Source organism: Balaenoptera musculus, chromosome 1 (genome assembly GCF_009873245.2).
Source record: "Balaenoptera musculus isolate JJ_BM4_2016_0621 chromosome 1, mBalMus1.pri.v3, whole genome shotgun sequence".
Lineage (NCBI taxonomy): Eukaryota > Metazoa > Chordata > Mammalia > Artiodactyla > Balaenopteridae > Balaenoptera > Balaenoptera musculus.
The window spans coordinates 95943114-95963576 of record NC_045785.1 but is presented as its reverse complement, the minus strand read 5'-3'; the positions used below and the strand labels follow the sequence as shown (position 1 = coordinate 95963576).

The window sequence follows — 20463 nt, the reverse complement described above, 5'->3', positions numbered from 1 at the left end:
ATATAAATGATGGTCTGGTGAGCCTAGAAATCACATAGGACCTTTAGTATGTAACACCTACTGTGCTCTGGCCACTTTCATATACTTTTACCATTTTATTTTCAACACAATTGTGGCATCATCATCCCTCGTTCCATGGACCAGGGACCTGAGGTTCAGAGTAAGTCATTTTCCCAGGGTCACCTAGCAAATGAATCAGTAGTAGAGCCCAGAGTCACACTCAAGTCCTCTAACCTTATGCTCCTGGCTCTCCCCTCCATCACTGCTGCCTCTCACTAATTTGTACTTTATCTCATAGGCAAGGGAGCTTTGAAAGGGACAAGTGCTGGCCCAACCTAAAAATAGCTTACATTTATCGAGCACTTAGTCGGCTACACTCTGCTAAGCACTTTACCCAGATTACCCCTTTGAATCCTCACAGCAACCCTATGGCTGTTATCTCCACTTCACAGATGAGGAAACAGACCTGAGAGAGACTGTGATGTGTGGTTACAAGTCACACAGCCAATTGGTGATGGAGCCAAAGTGAGCCGGGGGGTCTGGCTCCAGGGTGCAGACTCTACCCTGCACTGCCACGGGGGGAGTGGAGAGGATGGGGCCGCCCCCATAAAGGCCGAGCTGACGAGACTTTACAACTCAGCGAATGTGGGAGCAGAGAGGGAGAGACTACCTAAAGGTGTGCCTGTGAATCAGCTAATCCTGGGGCCCCTTCCTGTGGACCTGGACACCCTCGGATGAGCTGGAGGTCAGGAGCCAAGATGTCACCCAATCTTCCTGCCAGAAGCCAGAGGCCCCATTTGGATGGTCTGGGTAGGGAGGGGCTGTTTGAAGCTCAAGCACTCCCCTCCCTCCCTGGTGCTGTGAGAGAGGTGTCATCTCTCTCCCAAGATAACAGGACTACCGGGTCCTCCGGGTCCTCCTCCTGCAGCTATTCTGGGCTGCGGTCTGCTCCCCGCTCTTCCCCTAGCCCCTGCTTCAGCCCTCTGGGAGTAGCTGGGTGGGAACAGGCCAGCCCTGTTGCATAACCCTGTGGCTGGGACGCTGGGGAGGCCGGGCTGGAGAGCAGGTGCTCAGCCCCTCCCTCACCACCAACAGTGAAAATCTTCCTCTGGAGCCCAGCCTTGGGGTGGCCCAGCATGGAGGCAGCCACAGCTCTGGAGGTGGCCTCGGGATCCACACCGAAGGTGAAAGAAGCCAGCCTAGCCGAGATGCTGACGGAGCCCAGGCTTCACCTCGGCGGGGGGCCGTCAGCCCCATTCCCCAGCTCCTGCCCCCCACAGAAGGTGATCCATGGGGATGGGGAGTGAGCAGTGAGCGGTGGGAGTTGGGAGGATGCGCTACCGCCCTGACTGCACCTCCGTAGGTTTTGCAGATCTAAATGGTTTCATGGGATTGGTACTTAGGATGGGGGAGCATCCATTGGAGCCCCCACCCCCTTCCTTGGTGGATTCTCGCTTGCTGCTCAAATGTCTCTGCTGGGTTTTTGCTTTTTACCTGAAAAGTCAGTGAATGATGTTTGTGGCAATTTACAGTGACTAATAATGATAGGTTTGTATTTTTACCTTTAAAATATGTCTGTCACAGGGACCTGATATACCAATGCCAGTCAGGAAGGGAATGAGGGGTGAGATGGTGTCCATCTGGATTTGGAGAAGAAAGAAACAAAAAGCTTAGAGCCACCGGGAGGCTAAGTGGTGAACAGTATGTGACGCTCCGCCTCGCCCTCGGTAGAGCCGTGGGTCCTCCACCTACCCCAACATCTCCACTGGCTCCCATGGGAAACCCTAACCTCTTTGAGCCTGAGCTCCACGGAAGCAGAGACCATCCGGAAGAAGAATTTGGCTCCCTCTCTGTGGTCTCTGTGAGCCTCTCAGCATAAAGGCATTTTCGAGCTAGGAGGTGGTGGGTGCCCCTTCCAGCCCCAGAGTTCCCTGCCAGCAGCCCTGCTGCCCACCTCCCAGACTGCCCCTGGCTGAGGCCTTTGTAGCTACCAGCTCTGTGACATTTACCCTGGGTGGCTCCCACTGCACCTGGCTCAGCCGACGAAAGTGGAAGACGGGAGCCTGGCTCTTCCCCTCTCCTGCGAGGTAATCGGCGGAAGCAACTACAGGGGCTGCACGAAACATTTAAGACAGTTCCCTGCGCAAAGTCCCCACTTCTGGCCCCTTGGAGTCTTGAGTGCAGAGGATGCAAAGACCACAAACGAGACACCATGGAATCCCTGGGTAAGGAGAGGTAGGAAAAGAAGACAGCATCTAGACTCAATTCCCAGGGCCACCTCCAGCAGCTCCGTGACCTTGGCCAAGTCAATGGACTGCTCAGTTTCAATTTCCTCTCTGTAAAATGGTGAGTAATAGTATCTACCTGGTAAGGTAGTCGAAAGGATTGTTGAGATAATCCAAAGTGCCTTGGAAGAGGCCAAACAAAGACGTGAATAGATAATAAATTATTTCCAAGTCAGGGATAAAGACTGAGTTCTCCCTGCAAATAGGGCTGTGGAGGGAAAGTTTGCTGCCTCTTATCATCCTGATTGAAGATGCTGGGTCTTCAGAAGCTATTTGAATGTCAGGGGCAGAGAGCCGACCGAGTTTGCCCCACTGAAAAACAGGTAAAGAGAGCAGAAGTTATTGGGAACATACTAGGCTGGAATGGTCTTGAGGCAGGAAAACAGTTTCTTCCCCAAAAGGCCCAGGGAATAAGTCACAGGCAGAGGGAGACTGAGAGCCAAGACTGGTGACTCTCTGACCACTGGTCTCCACAAAACCCTGGGGGAGGGCGCTCATCCCTCCCACACTCCTGCCTCCTGACAGCCCCTGGCCACAGCCCCCAAGTGCGGCCTGAAGGGCCCTGATCTTGTGTGTGGCCTCAGGGCCACCAGCACCCAGCGACTCAACCCACCAGCATCCCAGAGGTCACTAGCAGCAAGGACTCCTTGTGACATGGTGCAAAGTGTTTGCATCTGTTATCCGGTTGGGAAAAGAAGACATGAGTTCAAACCCTAGCTCTGTCCTGTGACCCAAGGCAAGTCAATCCACCCCTCTGGGCTTCTATTTTCTCATCTGTAAATTGAGAGGTTGAACTAAATCAGAGTTCTTAACCCTTTGGTGGATATGGATCCCTAGGAAAATCTGATGAAAGCTGTGGATTCTTGCTCCAAGAAAAATACCCAGCAAAGTTCAGGGAGTTCATAGAATCACTGAAGCCTAACCAGAGGTCTTCGGGTGGGGTGCTATGGTGCTGGACTAGATGGCCCCCAAGTTCCCTGTGAGCACCAAGCACTTTTCCTTCCTCTTAATGCCTCCTCTTCCTTATGGGGAGCTCTATGGGACATAGAAGGGCACAGCGGCTAGCATGTGAGTGCACATGAAATAGAGCAGGCCTCAAAATATTTGTGACACTAAAATGAACTGCAACTGGCCGACACTGAGCTTTTAGTCAGGAAAGACTGCTCCATGGCTAAATAAGCAGAAGTAGGTGTTTGGCACTGGGAAACCATCCTCTGTCACTCTCAACACTACACAAAGGCACTGTGTCCTGGAGGCAACGCTGGGCAGGGGCCAGAGGAGAGCTTTCGAAAGAGTGAGAGCCATGGGACAGACTGCACCCTGACACGGAGAAGACGGGACCCTGAGACCCAGTAGGAGGGCCCGTCTGCTGATCTCAGCTCGATTGCTTCCAACTGACCCTGTGTCCTCTTTCAATCTGGACTGTTCTGTGTCTTCCAGGCTTGGGAAGCTGAATCCCTAGCCTTGAAGTGACCATTCTTCCTTCCTCCCTCCCACCCTCCCACTGTCCCTTCCTATCCTCTTTCTTCCTTCTATAAATACTTACTTTGCGTCTATTATGTGCCAGGCGCTGTTACAAAAATGCACAAAATAGGCAAAAATAACTTCCCTTGTGGAGATTACATTCTAGTAAGGAGATAGATAATAAATAAGCAAATGAAATATATAAAATATCAGAAAGTGATAACTGCTATGCTGAAAAATAAAGCAGAGAAAGAGGAGGGTATAAAGTGCTGGGGTGGGAAGTGTACTTGCTGTTTCAAACAGGATATTCAGTGAAAGTCTTGTTAATAAGGTGATTTGAGCAGCAACTTAAAGGAGACCAGAGAACAATGCATGCAGATATTGAGAGTGAAGGTTTTCCACAGAGAGAACAGTAAGTGCAAAGGCCCTGAGGCAGGAGTGTGCGTTATGGATTGGGGCCACCGTGGCTGTAGCAGAGTGAGGGAGAGAAGAGCAGGTTTGGTGTCAAAGAGGTAGCAGGACCATTGTGAACACTGGTTCAACCCTGAGACAGATGGGCAGCCAGCGCAGGGTTTTAGGTGAGATCTGGCATGATCAGGTGTAGGTTTTAAGACTTCTGGCTGCTGAGTTAAGAATAGGCTATATCTGCAGATCAAGAAAGCATCCTTTAAAAAAAAAAAAAAAAGAAAAAAAAAGAATAGGCTATAGGCAGGCTTCAGACACTAGCAAGATTGTCAACTGAGAATGAGGATTCAGGAGAAGGTATGGAAGTTTTAGAAGAGGGTGTACAACAGTCACCAGGAGAACAGGAGATTGAGTGAATTAGGGAAGTCTGGCAGATCTGCCAGGGTCCATTTGGAGGCAATGGCCTTCAATTTAAAGTCAGCATAGTTTTGTAATATTTTTCCCCAGTCATGTTTGGCTGTGTGGATGCAGACACTGAGGGGGTGTATTTAACTGGGGCTGGGTATTGCTAGGAAGTGGAAAAGGATTAGGGCTTTGAGTGGGTATGCAAGGGAGTGAGTCTAACAATGACCATGGAATCTAATTTGGGTGGGAAAGAAAGTGATAACATGGAGGGGTGATGGAGAGTGAAGGGGTGGGAAGATAATGGGTCAGAGGTCTCAGTGGGCTGAAGGATCACTGCTGGCGGAGCTTTAGAGGGAGGGAGCTGAAGGGATAGAGACTGTTCATTAGCTTATGCGAGTTGATAAAACAGGCCTCAGAATTTAAGGCTCAAATACAATAGATGTTTATTCCTTACTAGCAAAACAACTAAAAGCAAGTGTTCCTACTCAGCAGGTAGCTCTCCAGCACTAATTCAGGGACCCGGGCCTCTTCTATCTTGTGGCTCTGCCATGCCTTAGGGCCCCGTGATCATCTGCATGCAGCTAGTAGACGGGAAATAGAGAACTCATTCGTTAAAAGCCTCGACTCAGAAGTGATTCTCATCACTTCCACTCACATTTCACTGGCAAGAACTAGTCTCATTGTCATGCAAGTGGGGCAGCTCCTTCTCAGAGATCCCTATACTATGGAAGAGATAATATGCACAAATTGTTGTGAGCAATTAGCCATCCCTGTCATGGAGGTGGTGCTGAGAGAGTGGGACGCTTGAAATTCAGATTCTAGAGTGGCTATAGTTATTGGTCTAGACAATGACCAAAGGAACCATGGGCTGAAGCAGGGGAGGACGGACTCATTGGAGGAGTGGCAGGTAAGGCTGGGAGCGGCCCTGCGGGAACTGGAAGTCTGGGTGTTGAGATGATCAGGAATCATGATTGGAGAAGTGTTGGAGAAAGTGACACTGAGCCAGGGCTACCGTCATCAGCATGAGGGGGAGACTGCCACAAGGGGAGAGGGTGATGGAGTCTTTTCCTCAGAGAAGTGTTGCCTATTTCTATGTTCTTTTATTTTTTCTGATCTTAGTTTCATGGCCTTCAAGGAGGTGACACTCTTGTCCTTCACCAGGTTTTTTGGGGTTTTTTTTGAAGTCACCACATTTCTTTCCCACCACACTCCTCCAGACAAGTTTCTAATAAGGTCAAGGCCACGCCCTATGCATCTGCTAATGTTTCTGTAAGAAATGCTCGTACTTTGTGGATCCCTGGAAATCTCTGGGGTTTTTTGGGAGCCATAGCTTGCCTTGTGCATTTGCCCCCTTTTGCTAACCGTTCACTCACACAGGCCTGTGCATGTGTGTGCACACACGCACATGTACTTGCAGTCTTGCATACTCACACACACACACACACACTCCTCCACTCTCAATGTGTCTATCTTGTTCCTTCATTCTCTGGGCCATAATTAATACCATCAATCTGAACTACACAGTCCTTAGGGAATCGCTGGCAGAAAGTCTTTAGCCATGTGAAACCAAGTTATGAGAGGATGGGAACAATTATTTCCCATGAGCAGAGAATAAGGAAATGGGCATAAACCTCAGCAGGATGAAATTCGGTAGAATTAGGAAGGATCTTCTAATCAAGAGAAATCGAGATCTCTAGACTTTAAGTAGTTTCCTTCTCCACTCCTTTTTAAGACAGTATTCTGTGAGAGAAATTCAGTGCTGAGAGCAACACAGCTCAGAAGCCAAGGGCTCTCAGAGGACTTTTCAAAATGTCTTTTACCTAAGACTCTATGAAGGGAGAAAACCTCATAGACAAACTGCGGCTGTCTCAGACCTGGTCTTAGAAAACCAAGGTTCTGCTTTAGGGCTGTAGCCTTTGGTTCACATCCCTCCTGGCATATGAGAAGAAAGACCTTGGGCGTCAGGGAAAGCCATGTTTCTCCAAGGTCAGTACAATTAACACCTCGCTTGACTGTGGATGTGTGAAGGTGGACACTGAAGGGCAGGTAAGTGGACAGATATGCTGTCATGCTCAGAGAACCGGTCCTTCAGACACACGTTCCTAGATGGGGAGACGGGAGTCCTCGTGCCAGCACGACTTCACAACCGGCCGTGAGGTCAACAGCAAAGCTGTTTCTCTCTCCCAGCCCTTTCCTTCCAGTCTTCTCCTTGCTCTGGGTGCTCACCAAGGTCCTTCCTAACTCAGAGGTTCTGTAGGCAGGGCAAGGGACAGCAGAGCCAGCTTCTCCCCAGCCCTCTCCCCGGCAAGCGTGAAGGGTTAGGTCCCCACTCAGCAGTGGGGAACCAAGCCCAACACGATGAGGTTTTGACCCTCCTTTTCAATTGCCGCCCTCTTTTTGCAGAAAACCCTGAAGTCATATCCGCCTGTTCTCAACTCCTTGGTCGCTTGCCAAGATAGCCACAGGAGAGGAACACATCACACAACACTTCGTCTGTTCTTCATGCCCCGCCTCCACCCAAACTGCCAAAGTCGAACAGAGGGCAGCCGAGCAGGGTCATTCAGCTGCCTGGGCTCTGAGCTGAGTCCTTGCTGAGGCCTCAGGCCCTGGGCCGTACAGGCAGGACAGCGCTCAGAGCACTGGAGGCCCCATACCACGCAGTTCCCACTTCTGTCAGGGTAGAGGGGTGAGGCGCAGCCTAAGACAGCACAACCCAGGTTAAAACGCAAGCCACACGGTGAAAAAGGAAACTAGGTAAATAATATGGACAGTGTGCACTGAATATTTCTGTCTATATTCATCCACAAAGCCCAAGTAATCTCGAGATGCTAATCGGGGTGGACTACGGAAGTTCCTGGTCTCTAAACAACGATCTACAAACTGAGGTGTAGGAAGAGCTTCGTAGACCCTTCGTTTATTTTATTTTCAATTTCACCATTCAAATTCTGCATTATGTAATGTACATTTTAAATAGTTCAATTTGTAAGTAAACATACATACATTGGGGTGAATGTTCAGGGATGTATTTACAGGGAAATGTGTGTTATCAAAAAGTTCGGAATCTGCTATCAAGCTGTTTGCCACAGTTGTGTGCTGGGGTGGAGTTCTTCCAACTGCTAGGAATGAAGGAGCGGGGAGGCTGGGGAGTTGGTGGGAACTGAGACTGTCACACTCCCTGTAAGACTACAGCAGCGGGGGACTGTCTCTGCCTGAGAAAGGAGGAGGCAGTAGCACCAGAAGCCTGGAAAATGGAGTAGACTTCAGCCAGGACCCCAAAGGAACCCAGGTGGGTTGTTTGCACTTCCTCAGCCAAGGCTGCCGGAAGCATCCTGAGAGGAAGTTACACCTGGTCATTCCCCAAACTTACACTCAGCACTTTCCTGAGCATCTCCTGTCTTCATCCTGGAAGCCAATAAACATAATCTAATCTCTCTTCTCACTGGAACACGCCTGGAAGATCAAGGGGGAGTAAGCAGTGGACCTAATCTTTCCCAGATTCTGACTGTACAAAGTGATCCTCCACAGACTGGAAGACACTGTGCAGGCCCCTGAACAGGGCAGCTCTGCAGAGAAGGGACCAGACGCCAGCTCCCTCTGCAGTGACATCAGTGCTGTCCTGGTGGGGCCAGGGTGTTGACTCTGCCTGCAGAATATAAAGCTTTCTCCTCGGGTCTGGCACCAAACTGGGGAGCGGGGCGGACACTTGGGGGTCAGGATTGACATTGAAAGTGGCCTTGATAAAAGGAGTGTTGTTGAGGACAAATGTAGAAAAGGAGTGGAAAGACAGACCACTCGGAGTGGACTGGTCTGTGCACACACAAAAAAGAAATCTCAGTTGATGAAAAGTCAATGGTGGAGAGTTACCAATTAAAAGAAGTAGGTGTCAGGCTCGCGCTTCAGTGCTCTTTCTGCTGAGACTTTAACTCTCTCTAGAGGATCCCACAGCTGGTTGCTTATCCCTAAATCCCAGTGAGACAATGGGAGCTATCTTCCCATTCCCTGAGAGAGGGCTTAATTTGCTGAGTGTTGCCTGGGTCACCTGGCCATGGAGCACAGCTAGATGCAGCATCCACTTCTACTTCCTCTAAACTCTCCTCTTCCCCCCAGGAAGGCTCACCACCCCCTGTTCTCTCTCTTTCCATCACTCAGAGCACCCCAAGATCTGGGCCCAGCACTCCTGTGGGGTGTTGGGGTCAGGTCAGGTCGGGCATGCCCAGGTGATGATAATGAGGCTAATCCATGCTCTTCAGTCAGCAGGGGTCTGGGAGCTCTCAGTTTGGAGGGCTCTCAGGAGTTTGGGCAGCTATTTTTAGTCCCAGCTGCCCTGAGTGTCCATGACCTAGACTCTCAGAGGTGGGGAGACTCAAAGCCATCTCCCTTTCCCATGATCCTGAGGCTGTTGTTGAGAGATGGAAGTCCGCTGGGACAGTCCACCAACCTCTCACTCAAGGAATTTGCAGCTGCGAGTCAAGTCACCACGTGGACCTAGTGGATCTGACCCCTGTTGCAGCTGGGAGGGGCAAGAGGCCTCTCGGGGCAGCTCACAGCCTTCTCCCCATTTCTCAGGGCAAACCCCAACCTCAAGCCATCTGCACGCATGACGGCTGCACCTTGGACGCCAGTCATGTGAGCATGTGGAATGGGGAGCGGGACTCCATCCTCCTCATCCGAGAGGCCCAGCGTGCTGACTCGGGTCACTACCAGCTCCGTGTGCAGCTGGGCGGGCTGGAGGCCACCGCCACCATTGACACCCTGGTGATCGGTACAGTTGGGGGAATGGGAGACGACGTGGTCCTCGGGGGCCCCCACCCCAGCCTGAAGAGGAATCAGCACAGAGAGCCGGGGAAGCGGGGCTGTGGGACGCAGTGGTGGGTGAAGGGAGGGGTGGCCGAGCAGAAGCGGAGGGGCCCCTCCTGGAGTGATGTCCTGGCGTGTGAGGCGTGCCATGCCCGCTGCCATGCTTGGCCCTTTCAGAGAGGCCAGGCTCTCCTCAGAGTATCAAGTTGGTGGATGTCTGGGGCTCCAGCGCTACCCTGGAGTGGACTCCGCCCCAAGACACGGGAACGCACTCCTGGGGTACACGGTGCAGAAGGCTGACACCAAATCTGGGGTGAGGCCTAGCTGGGATGGAGGGAGGGAGGAACAGCACGTTCTGGAATGGGGCTCTGGTAGCTCCACGCAGTAGGCTGGGGCGGAGTGAGTTGCCAAAACAGGGGTTTCATTCTGGGCATCTTCCGGGGCCCCACAGCTGTGGCTCACGGCGCTGGAGCGCTATCACCGCGCCAGCTGCACAGTCTCCAACCTCATTGTCGGCAACTCCTATGCACTTCGAGTCTTTGCTGAGAACCAGTGTGGGCTCAGCCAGACAGCCTCTGTCACTGCTGACCTGGCCCACATCCAGAGAGCAGGTAAGGCACCGAGGCTCGGAGCTGGGAAGAGTTAAGGAGAAAGAGTTGAAGAGGGATGGGGCTCTCAGGCACTACAGCAAGGCCCTTCTTGGTCCCCTCAGCTACTGTTTACAAGACCGAGGGGTTTGTCCAGTGAGATTTCTCAGAAGCCCCGAAGTTCAGCCAGCCTCTGGCAGACTGCACTACAGTCATTGGCTGTGACACCCAGCTCTTCTGCTGCGTCCATGCCTACCCCAAGGTGAGCAGGGAGGTCTGTGGGTGGCTGTGCTGCTTCCTGCTTCTGCTCTAACCTTAGCTGTGTCGAAGAACATTCTAACCAAAACATTTGCTCCCGTCACCATCATCTGCCTCTTCCACAGCACATTACATAGGAACACTCAGGGCACTGGTGTCCAAGACAGGCTGATGTGGATAATGTTTCCGGTTTTGCTTTTAGTGTTTGTTCCTCATATATGAAGATATCACTTAATGACCTGCTGGCAATTGGGCACGAGATTCAAAGCTGTCTCTCTGGCAGGGGGGTTGGAGTCCTGTTGGTTGCTCCTGACTCACCCCCCTCATCTTTATCTTCCAGCCAAAGACCATCTGGCTAAAGAACAAGATGGATATCCAAGGCAACCCCAAGTACAGAGCCCTCACTCACCTGGGAATCTGCTCCCTAGAAATCCACAAGCCTGGCCCCTTTGACGGGGGCATCTACACCTGCAAGGCCGTTAACCCCCTGGGGGAGGAGTCAGTGGACTGTCGGGTGGATGTGAAAGGTAAGGGCAGAACTCGTACCTTAGGGTGCAATCACCTCCTCTCTCCACAGGTGGGAAAGTCGAGGGCAGAGACACAAGCCTAGATGGAGAAGGGCTCGGGTTGCTTCCCCTTCAGGCCTTCTCATCACTGTCATCATCAGGATGTATTTGAGGAGCCATTTTTATCATCCACTCCTCATTTCTCTCCATCATAATTCTGTAATATAGGAAGAATCACTATTTCCACTTTGCAAAGGAGAAACCTGAAGTGCAGGGAGGTGACTGATCAGTTTACCTGCGATTTCCAGTGCTGGTTAATTGAGGAGTTGGCACTATGGTGGAAAAGAGGCCAAGTCTGCTGGACCTCACCCAGATCATTTTTCATTAAACTATACAATCTGACTCAATCCAGGAAAGCTGTAGCTTTTTATTGGGCTTTTAAACAAACCAGAGGACTTTCGTCTCTAGTTGGTTAAAAGGGAATATTGCACATCCTCTCTACCGCTTTTAAAGTATTCATTCATTTATCCATTCCTGTCCCCTTGCTCAGATCGCCATCACTGCACTTAGAATATTGTTTTATAATTATCTATTTACTGATCTGTTTCCCCATAAACTGTGAGCACTGTGAGGGCAGGGACCATCTTATTCGCCTTTGTCCCCCAGTGTCCAGCCCAGTTTCTGGTACACAGTGGGCACTTTCTAAGCATGTGCAGCATGACTCAGGAATGAATGGGCCATTACATGTCCTATTCTTCCCTCCGCATAGACTCCTAATTAGCACCATGGACTCCCCCCAAACCTGGAAGTATATCCCTTCTAGATGCTCTGAAAGGTTTCCCAGAGATTTCTGAGATGTTAACACGGAGAGATGTGTGAATTTTGCAGCTCCTAATTGAGGCACCCTAAGCGGACATGGGCAACTCTGAGGAAGGTAAGGAAAGAGGGACAGGGGATCTGAATGGAGTATTTCATGTTTATGGCTAGTGTTGTTGAGTCTGAGACAGATATGTATTCCTGAGCCTTTCAACCATACACTCACTGGCAACCACTTTTCTTTTAACCACTTTTTTTCTTGTAAGTGAATACTATCATCCCTGTGGAGGGAATTTACCAGAGATGAGGTCTACTTTTGTCACATCCTCTGTCTATCTGTACTCCTCAAGTTGATGACAGGAATTAAACCTAGTGGTCCTCTGAAGAAGAGTGATAGCATCTACCTAATTGTAAGGGGGTTTTGTGGGAGGGAGTGAGCAGGTGCTGTAAGAAAAGGTGTCAAGGAAAACAATCAGGAGTGGAGGATGGCTGAGGTCACCACCACCACCACATGGCAGAAAAAGAGAGAGGAAGATGTCCCTATCAATTAAGTGTTTCTACCTCAGCATCTTAAGCATGGTGAAAAACAGATGAGTTTGCTTCCTTTTTACTTTGAAGATTTTGGATTCCTTCCCTTCCAAGAGAAGAAAACCACCGTTATCATTATATGTCAACAATAACTGAACATGTGGGGATGTGGTCCCAAGCAGCACGTTACTGGCAAAGGGCAACTCAGACCATCATTTAGAATTTGATAACTCCTTCAGACTCTAAATCATTCACAGCAGAAATGTTGTGTACACACTGATGAGTGGGGTGAAAAGGAAGCTCATGAGAGAATTAAAGAGAACTGGTTCCCAACATCTCCTCTGACTTGCAGCTCCTGGCCAATGAAACCCAAGAATGAATTCCATCCCAGAAGCCATTTACTTGAGCCTCTCACTGATCTTTAGCAAATGAGAACCTTGAGGGATGCATTAAAAGTACAAGCTTCTCAGGAGAGCTCTCTCTGCCAGCTGGCTTGCACAGCCAGTTCTCTCGCCATCCCTCAATTCCCTCTCTGCCTTAAGGTTAAGGTTAATGTCATGTTGTGTTGGTGTTATCCTTGTTACTCTTAGTGCCCTTTTCCGTCTCTCCCAGTCAGTGCCAGCAATGAAGCAGGGTAAATACAGATTTCAGAGCACAGGACCCAGAGACCATGAAAGGAGGTCACCTCAGCAGCCTGGATGAGCTCTCGCTGTTTGCCGTTATGGCCACAACAGACCCTCTCTTTTCTGTGCCTCCAGGAAGCCTGTGGCGAGACTGTGTTCGTAAGGAGCTCCAGCATAGTGTCTGTTTGGACTAATCTAAATAAAGGTGTGGATCCTCGCTGCATAAGTGTCCATCTGTTTGAGCCTTTCTATATCGAAAACCATTGAGAAAGTTGGAATCCTTTAGCCAGACTGTATGGAATCTGCGGACCCCCAGACTCCTCTTTCTCTTCCCATAACTACATTCTCTTCCACAGAGGTTCCGAACACTGTCCTTTTCTCTAGACAGTCTATGACAACTCTATACAGTACTAGGTGCTCAAAGGGATGCTCAAGATGACCTGTTCTCTTCCTCTCTATGCTGTCCAGTATAAGTTGGAAAACAGGATGCACATCTATCACAGAGACACAGACAGCAGGACACATAAATACACACATAGCTAATTAAAGACAGAGCACTAAGATGTGAGGGCTGGGAGATAGTGAAGAAACCAGTGCAGAGTCTCATTAAGCCCTGGGGAAAGAATAAAAGTGATGTGCTCTTGCTTACATGTTTTCATTTCTATAAGAAATAAGATACTGAAGGCATTCTGTGATGGAATCTGCAAAAGATAGCAACAATTCCTCCCATCCTGGAATGGTCATGGTGCTCTTTCCACCAAGAGTTGGAGTCTTTTTCTGCACCCTTGAATCTGGCTGACCATGTGCCCTGCTTTGACCAAAAGAATGTAGTGGAGGTGATGCTATGCCAGTTGAGAGGTCTGCTAGTCTCTGCTTTTGCTTTTGGAAGTCAGCTCCCATGTAAAGGATCTCAGGATAGATTACTGAATTATGGGAGGCCACGTGGAGGACAACCAAGCATCCCAGCTGACAGCCAGCACCACAGCCCTAGACATGTGTGGCTACCTTGGACCCCTCAACCCTAGTCAAACCCAATCTACTCCTCACGTAGAGACAGGCTGTCCTTGCACAGCCCTGCCCAAACTGTAAAATCATGAGCAGATGAATAGTTGCTGTTGTTTCAAACCACTAAATATTGGGTGGTTTGTTACACAATAATACAGAACTGAAACAGCCTTCTACGCATCAGGCACTGAACATCAGGTTTTATCTCTTTTAATCTTCACTTTACAAATGAGTGAGTTGAAGCTTATAAATTGCTCCAAGTTATGTAGCTGGAAAGTAGAAGTTCTAAGATTTGAATCACGTCTGTTTGACTTCAGGCCTTCCCTATTTCCTCTCATCTCTTTCACCCAGGGACCCCCACTGTTTGGGTCTGGGTTGGAATCATGGGTTTAAGAAAGAAAAGATTTCTAGGAGGCAGTAAATATAAGGCAAGGTTTTGAGGAGGAAGTGGATATGGTTTGGCTGAGTGTGAAGAAGAGCTTTTCTGTTCAGACCAAAGGCCTATTTTCAGTTGAGGCCAAGTATCTATTCCAGCCTTTCTCAACTGGAGTTCTATGAGAATTAAGTCCCAGTGCCCCAAGGCATTCATTGTATGTCATAAATTAACTTCTTCCTATGCATCTAGAATGTTACTAGTTATGTAGCATCCTTGGGAAAACTGAGAAAATAGTCACACAAATCATTTGTAGGGTCTAATGCACTTGCGGAACCCCTGCTGAGAATGTGGAGAGGGCCATCAGGGAGCAGGGGCCAGGGTCCCGAGCCAGCCAGTCACGTACACAGTGACCAAGAGGCTTCCCTGCATTCAAGGAGAACTGCACCGGAATCCTTAAGTTTTTCATTTATGCACTCAACACTATGCTCAAAGTACCTTCTCAACTAAGGCTTACCATGTGCCTGGGAGGGGGTATAATTTCTTCATTAATTCATTTCTTCCTAACTTACCCAAAATCTTTAACTCTTATTCATACATACCATTTTGGAGTTGAGCTGAGGGGGACACATTATTTCCCAGATTAGTGGCCTTACGCTGAGTGAAGAATTCTTGTGCCTGAAATCTGTATTTTCTGGCTTTGTTGTCATTCTGATGGAAGAGAAAGCAGATCCATTGCTTTTTTTCTTCAACAGCTTTCAAAATCATAATTTGGTGACAGAAAATTGGAGATGAGCTTCCTTAGGAGAAATTAACTTCCAGCTTGCTAAAACTGCCTCTTCCACTTACCTGAAGGTGGCTGAAGAATTTCCCTACTCAGGCTGCTCCTAGGGGAAGACGGAATGCAGTTAATTAACAGCTTCTTTCCCTCCGATCTCCACTACCTGCCTGAAGAGAGGGAAGCTACTGGCTCTGGTTTTCTTACCTCCAAAGAATCTGAAACCTGCAAAGCAACTAAAATTCCACTGTCACCAGGAAACCTACGGAAAAAGAGGCAATCCTCTTCTCTCGGCTCTTCCTCACATAAGCTTGCAAGTCCTGGGTCTCCCCACCCTCTCCCTTATCACACCACTAAATTCCAAGGCTCCTTCGCTCCCTGTGGCATTTATTACTGTAACATCTCACTCCTGCCAACCTCACCACCTCAACTTCACAACTAAAAACTAGGAAGTAAACAAAAAGCCTATAAACCGCCAAAATAATGGTCATAAACTCTGGAGACTAAAAGCTTAGGCTCTTTGTTTACGGGAAAGCTCTTCAACCATTCTTTTCGGGACTTTTAACTTAAAAATTTTAGAATATTTCTGAGAAGCTCTGTTAACTGCTGGCCAGGTCTATTCACAGGCAACCCTTGGAAACAACAAAGAAAATCCCTAATAAGTAGGCTTAAGCTTTTTACACCACAGCTTTCAATTTAGAGGAAGGCACACGGTATAAAACTTGATGTTCATAATTATCCTCCTAACCATGTACTGTGACGGTCACGATCCTCTTAGATAAGCGAGGGGTCAAACATAAGCTCAGAGAGGTCAAAGATACTCAATATACTTGTCAACAGAGGAGCCACGGTTGAATCTGAACCCAAATCTCCTTGTCTGAAAAGCCCATTGTTTTCTTCACACCTTGGATGCCTCAGGTTCCGAATGTTCTCGCCTAAAACCCGATGGAAGATGTACGTCTTGGAGAACCTCAATATACCTAAAATATAAATGTTTAGTTGCTTCCGTGAATACACCTGAGGGATCAGGCTAACACTGCGCTTCCGAATGGAGTGAGCCGAGTGAGCCCAAGAAAACGAATTTCCTCAGGCAGAGCGTTAGTTCTAGGGCCGACGGCCGCAAGGGGCGTCAAAGCTCAGCTCTGCCCCGCACGAGAAGGAGGGGGCGGAGAAGAGGGGGCGGCAGGGCGCGAAGCTCTCACTCATTGGCCTGTTCCCTCGCGCTCCGCCGCGAGGTCCCGCCCCTCGCAGGCCCAGCTCCGGGAGGGACACCGAACAAGGTCTCCCGGGCAAGCAAGCGCGCTCGCGGCCTCCTCGCCTCAGCCCTCCAAATGGAGCCTTTCTTGGAACGGCTTTCCCCTCGGCCCCCACCTGCGGACTTCCGGCCGGCTACCCCTCCACCGCCCCGCCCCACAAGGGCGGGGGATGCTGGCCTTCACCAATCATTGAGCGTGTGTGGTAGGAGTGGGTGGGGCCTGAGAGATTCGAAAGGAGCCCCGCCCCCTCGGAGCGGGTTCCCGGGACTAGGTTGTGGGAGGAAAACACCTTCCGCGGGAGGTGAGGCGAGTCAGAAAGTGAAAACTGAGGGTGGCGTGGAGGTGTGGTGTGGGCGTGGTGCCGCGGGGAGTAGAAAGGTGGCTTGGGGAGAGGAAGAACCCGGAGGGTGGTGGCGGGGAGGAGGATGGGGCGCGTAGACCGCCCCAACGAGAAGAGGTCGGGTCGCAGGGGGGCGGGGGCCAATGTGCGGAAGGAGATGGGAGGATGGGGGCATCTGTCGGCACTTGCGCCGCAGGTAACAGTACCTCAGTAACAGGGGCAGGTGCTGCTGCTGGGACGCCTGCTTTACCTCCAGCGTGACTCCCAGCCCCTGGCTTGCACCCTGAGTCTAGCTGGGAGGCCTTGGGCAGGATGGAGACCTGAGGAAAGGTATATTTTCTCTCCAGCTCCGGGGTCTAAGCTGACTTTTGCTCCTGCTGTCTGGAACATGGAAGATTTAGAAGAAGGTAAGGAAACGCTGGAGGGAAGAATGAGGCCCTGTGATTGAGAGCCGTGTTAGGGACCAAAGGCTGGCATTCCTTCTTTCTTCCCCTACAGATGTAAAGTTTATAGCAGATGAGACCTTGGACTTTGGGGGGCTGTCACCATCTGACAGGTAGTAGACTCTTTATCCTACTTACCTTCCTCCAACAATGGTTGTCTCTAACCCCTCACTGCTGAATTATTGGTCTCAGGTCTGGATTGGTAATTTAGCAAGGTTGGGTGCACTGGGGCTTCTGGGTGGCTGGTTGACTTCGCCCCCTATGACACTACTGTGGGAGGGGAGAAGGGATAAGCTGGAACGAGATTTCAGGGTGTTAAGAAGAAGGGTAAGTGGATTTGCTTCATGTTCATCCTGGCATAATTTCCCATGTCAGTAAGTGCTGAAGGCCTCCTAGAACCGGCTGTCTCATCACTTAGCTCTCACAGCCAGCACGGGTATCAGGGTTTGGGGTTGTGTTCCTGGCTCTGTAGTGGGGGTTTTGCCCAGTCTCCCTTGTAGTCTCCTGCTCTCTTCCATGTGGGCATGGTGCCTGATTTGTTTTCTTTCTCAGTCGAGAGGAAGAAGATACAGCAGTGTCGGTGACTCCGGAGAAACCCCTCCGACGAGGTCTCTCCCATCGAAGTGACCCAAATGCAGTGGCCCCTGCCCCCCAGAGTCTGAGGCTCAGCTTAGGCCCCCTCAGCCCAGAGAAGCTGGAAGAAATCCTCAGTGAAGCCAACCGGCTGGCAACTCATCTGGAACAGTGTGCCCTGCAGGAGCGGGAGAACACCGGTGAGGGCCCAGGGCCTCGAAGGGTGAAGCCCAGCCCTCGGCGGGAGACCTTTGTGCTCAAGGACAGTCCTGTCCGAGACCTGCTGCCCACCGTGAGCTCTTTGGCTCGGAGCACCCCCTCCCCAGGCAGCCTGACACCCCGACTCCGGAGCAGCGATAGGAAGCTGTCAGTCAGGGCTCTTCGAGCAACATCTGGAAAGAGGCCCTCCAGCATGAAGAGGGTGAGTGTAGAGGGTTTGGGTTAGATGTGTGCCCCCGACACTGTGCCTGACTCAGTACAGGCGTAGAGCAGTTTCCTTGTTGGTAAAATAGAGATAGTCAAATTCTACCTCATAGGATTGTTGGAATTAAACGAGGTACCATAAGCAAAGCACTTACCACCGCATCTGTGCGTGAACTCTATAATGCTTATAGTAAGCTCTCAATAAATGGCATTGTTGATGATGATGATGATGTTGGCAGCAAACTTCTGCTCTTACTGGGATCTAGGCAGCTCTCCACCTCTGTCCCTTAATCAGCCAGCAGAACAGATTCTTTTTCCATTCTAGTCCTTTTTTTCCCCCTCTCTTTGTGTTTCAGGAGTCGCCCACTTGCAATCTGTTCCCTGCATCCAAAAGCCCAGCATCTTCTCCTCTTGCCCGATCAACTCCTCCAGTCCGGGGGAAAGCCGGTCCCAGTGGGAGAGCAACAGCAAGTGAGAAGACCTGGGCAGCAAAGCTGTGGGTGAATGGGAGGAGGGAGGATGCGGAGCTGACCCTAAAATTCCTCTGCTCCTCTCCACCAGGCCCACCTACCTCCGTCAGACCAGTCTTGGCTGCACAGCCTTCTACCAGCAACTCTCAGCGCCTGTCTCGGCCGCAGGGAGCAGCTGCTAAACCTTCCAGTCGACTGCCTGTTCCGTCGGCCATTCCCAGGCCTGCCAGCAGGATGCCACTCACCAGCCGGAGTGTACCATCCAGCAAAGGTGCCCTTCCTCCAGATTCCCTGCCAGCTCGGAAAGGACTTCCAAGACCAAGTGCCACAGGGCACAGAGGTGAGAAGAATGGCCATAAGGATAAGAAATCAGGAGGAAGAACACCTACCCCTGCCCAGCATGAACGCACCCTCCCAGAGTTGGTAGCAGTGACTTTCCTCCACCCTCATTACAGCTCTGTTTGAAGATGGGGAGGCTGAGTTAAGGAGAGAATGTGGGCCTGGGCAGAGTTTGAACCTCAGTTTTCAAATACCTTATGTTTTTTATCTTGGGTGGGAAGAAAGGCACTAATCCCAAACTCACTCCGCCTTCATCCAGTATTTCTTTTTGAGAAGGTCACTTGAACCTTCTGCTAACTCATGTCTTTTGTTAACACCCATCAAGTTCCTGTTTCTCAGCGACCAAATCTTCCCATCACTGGTGCCGGTCGCAGCAGTCTGCAGCCCCCCAGGAAAGTTGCAGTCCCAGGACCTACCAGGTAAGACAGGTTGAGATGCTGTCTCTTTCTCCCTTGATGGGGATGAGGAGGGGAGCCTGGAGGGGCAGAAAGTCCCACTTCTTCCTACCCTGAGGAACTTGAACTCAGCTGGTGACAAATGGGCTTGTGAAAGAAGGGCAATTTAAAGCAGTTCCTTCTTCTGTCTCTTTAGGTAAAGAGATCAGGACAGCAAGCAAGAATTCAGTAGCAAACCACTATAGTCACTGCCTGGACTCACCTCTGTAATCAGCTTCCCAAGCCCTCTCCTTGGAGGCAGGCCTGACTCCAGCAGATTCTGGCCCGGGGATAGAAGGAAGAGATGCCACCGTGGCTGGTGCCCCAGGAGTAGAGACCATGGGAGATAGGGTGGATTAGGGTTGAGCTGGAGGGGAATCAAACTCTCAGTTGAAACAAGTTAGGAAAAAGAGGTTGCCTCCCAGTGGTGAAGTTAGACAGAAAATAAGAAATGCTCGAGAGTGGTTTGTCCTCATCCACCCCCGCTCTTGTGTCCAGCTCCACAGAGTTTGATTTTCATCCCAGGCTTTGGTTCGCTGGACATTTACATGTGAATGGCCTCTGTAGCTAACCTCCCTGCTCTCCAAGGAGCAGTCCTCCTGAATAACATCCTCTACTGGACTCAGGCCTGTTTGGAGAGGCAGAGGCAGGCATCTGGTCTCCAGAACTTGTTTCCTGTGGATTCTATGACTCCTAACAGGCCAGTTTATGATAAGCTTACTCCATTGGTCTGCATTTTTCTAAAATGAAATGAGTATATTTTTATATTCTGTATACATGTGAAAATAAATCCTGCTCCAATTTCTAACAGATTTGGAGTAAACTCCTGTGTAATTCCAATGAGGGAGCCAGGATGGGCTTCCCAGGCAGGGGTCTGAATAGGCCCTAGGCCCTTGAGATTCCAGCTAATCAAGCTATGACTAGCCCCCTTGTTGGCATTCGATGGGAACAGTCTGCCTTTTTCTAGTCATTTCCAGGCTTCATATGTTATTAGAAGGTCCAGATCAACTTAAGAAGGGTTTAATTCACAGTATGTGAGGCTATCAAACCAGGGTCTTGGTAAATTATTATTTATATTCTAAACGTGGGTGTCCTTTCCTGGCAAGAGAATGGATACTCCTAGGAATTCAGCATCTTGTTTGCTGTACTTATGGGATGGGGGGGCCCTTGGGTGGGTACCCTGGTGTTCAGGTTCACTGATTGCCTCAGGCAGAAGATGCCTGAACACCTTGTTACGTTCTGCCTTACGTCTTTAGAATTGTTGGTGTTCTCTTCTTTCCCCTACTAGACTTGAGGGCTGGTGCCAGGATTTATAAACCTCTGCAGTGCCTAATGTTGTGATTTTTATGTGGTGG

The 20463-nt window shown here is 50.1% G+C and overlaps 2 protein-coding genes across 5 annotated transcripts; both read left to right on the top strand.

The window, feature by feature from the left end:
- Nucleotides 1–467: 467 nt before the first annotated feature.
- MYBPHL (myosin binding protein H like) lies at nucleotides 468–11549 on the top strand. The gene is given in 11 exon segments (XM_036832195.1): nucleotides 468–745; nucleotides 1096–1205; nucleotides 1208–1283; nucleotides 8709–8738; nucleotides 9049–9321; nucleotides 9534–9620; nucleotides 9623–9669; nucleotides 9808–9967; nucleotides 10069–10205; nucleotides 10542–10728; nucleotides 11477–11549. Coding segments are annotated over 10 exon segments (1074 nt in total). The 5' UTR covers nucleotides 468–745; nucleotides 1096–1136; the 3' UTR covers nucleotides 11485–11549.
- On the top strand, nucleotides 11548–20208 carry PSRC1 (proline and serine rich coiled-coil 1). 4 transcript variants are annotated; one of them, XM_036832175.1, is made up of 8 exons: nucleotides 11548–11641; nucleotides 16774–16833; nucleotides 16925–16982; nucleotides 17422–17863; nucleotides 18222–18336; nucleotides 18427–18675; nucleotides 19000–19093; nucleotides 19266–19918. In XM_036832175.1, the coding sequence occupies exons 1-8, from the start codon at nucleotides 11623–11625 to the stop codon at nucleotides 19267–19269; spliced, it is 1041 nt and encodes a 346-aa protein (XP_036688070.1). In that variant the 5' UTR covers nucleotides 11548–11622; the 3' UTR covers nucleotides 19270–19918. The 4 variants fall into 4 exon arrangements, with proteins under 4 accessions (XP_036688070.1, XP_036688077.1, XP_036688052.1 ...); XM_036832182.1 differs by lacking the exon at nucleotides 11548–11641 and adding an exon at nucleotides 16317–16387; XM_036832157.1 differs by lacking the exon at nucleotides 11548–11641 and adding an exon at nucleotides 16340–16387 and having other exon boundaries at nucleotides 19607–20208.
- Nucleotides 20209–20463: the final 255 nt, after the last annotated feature.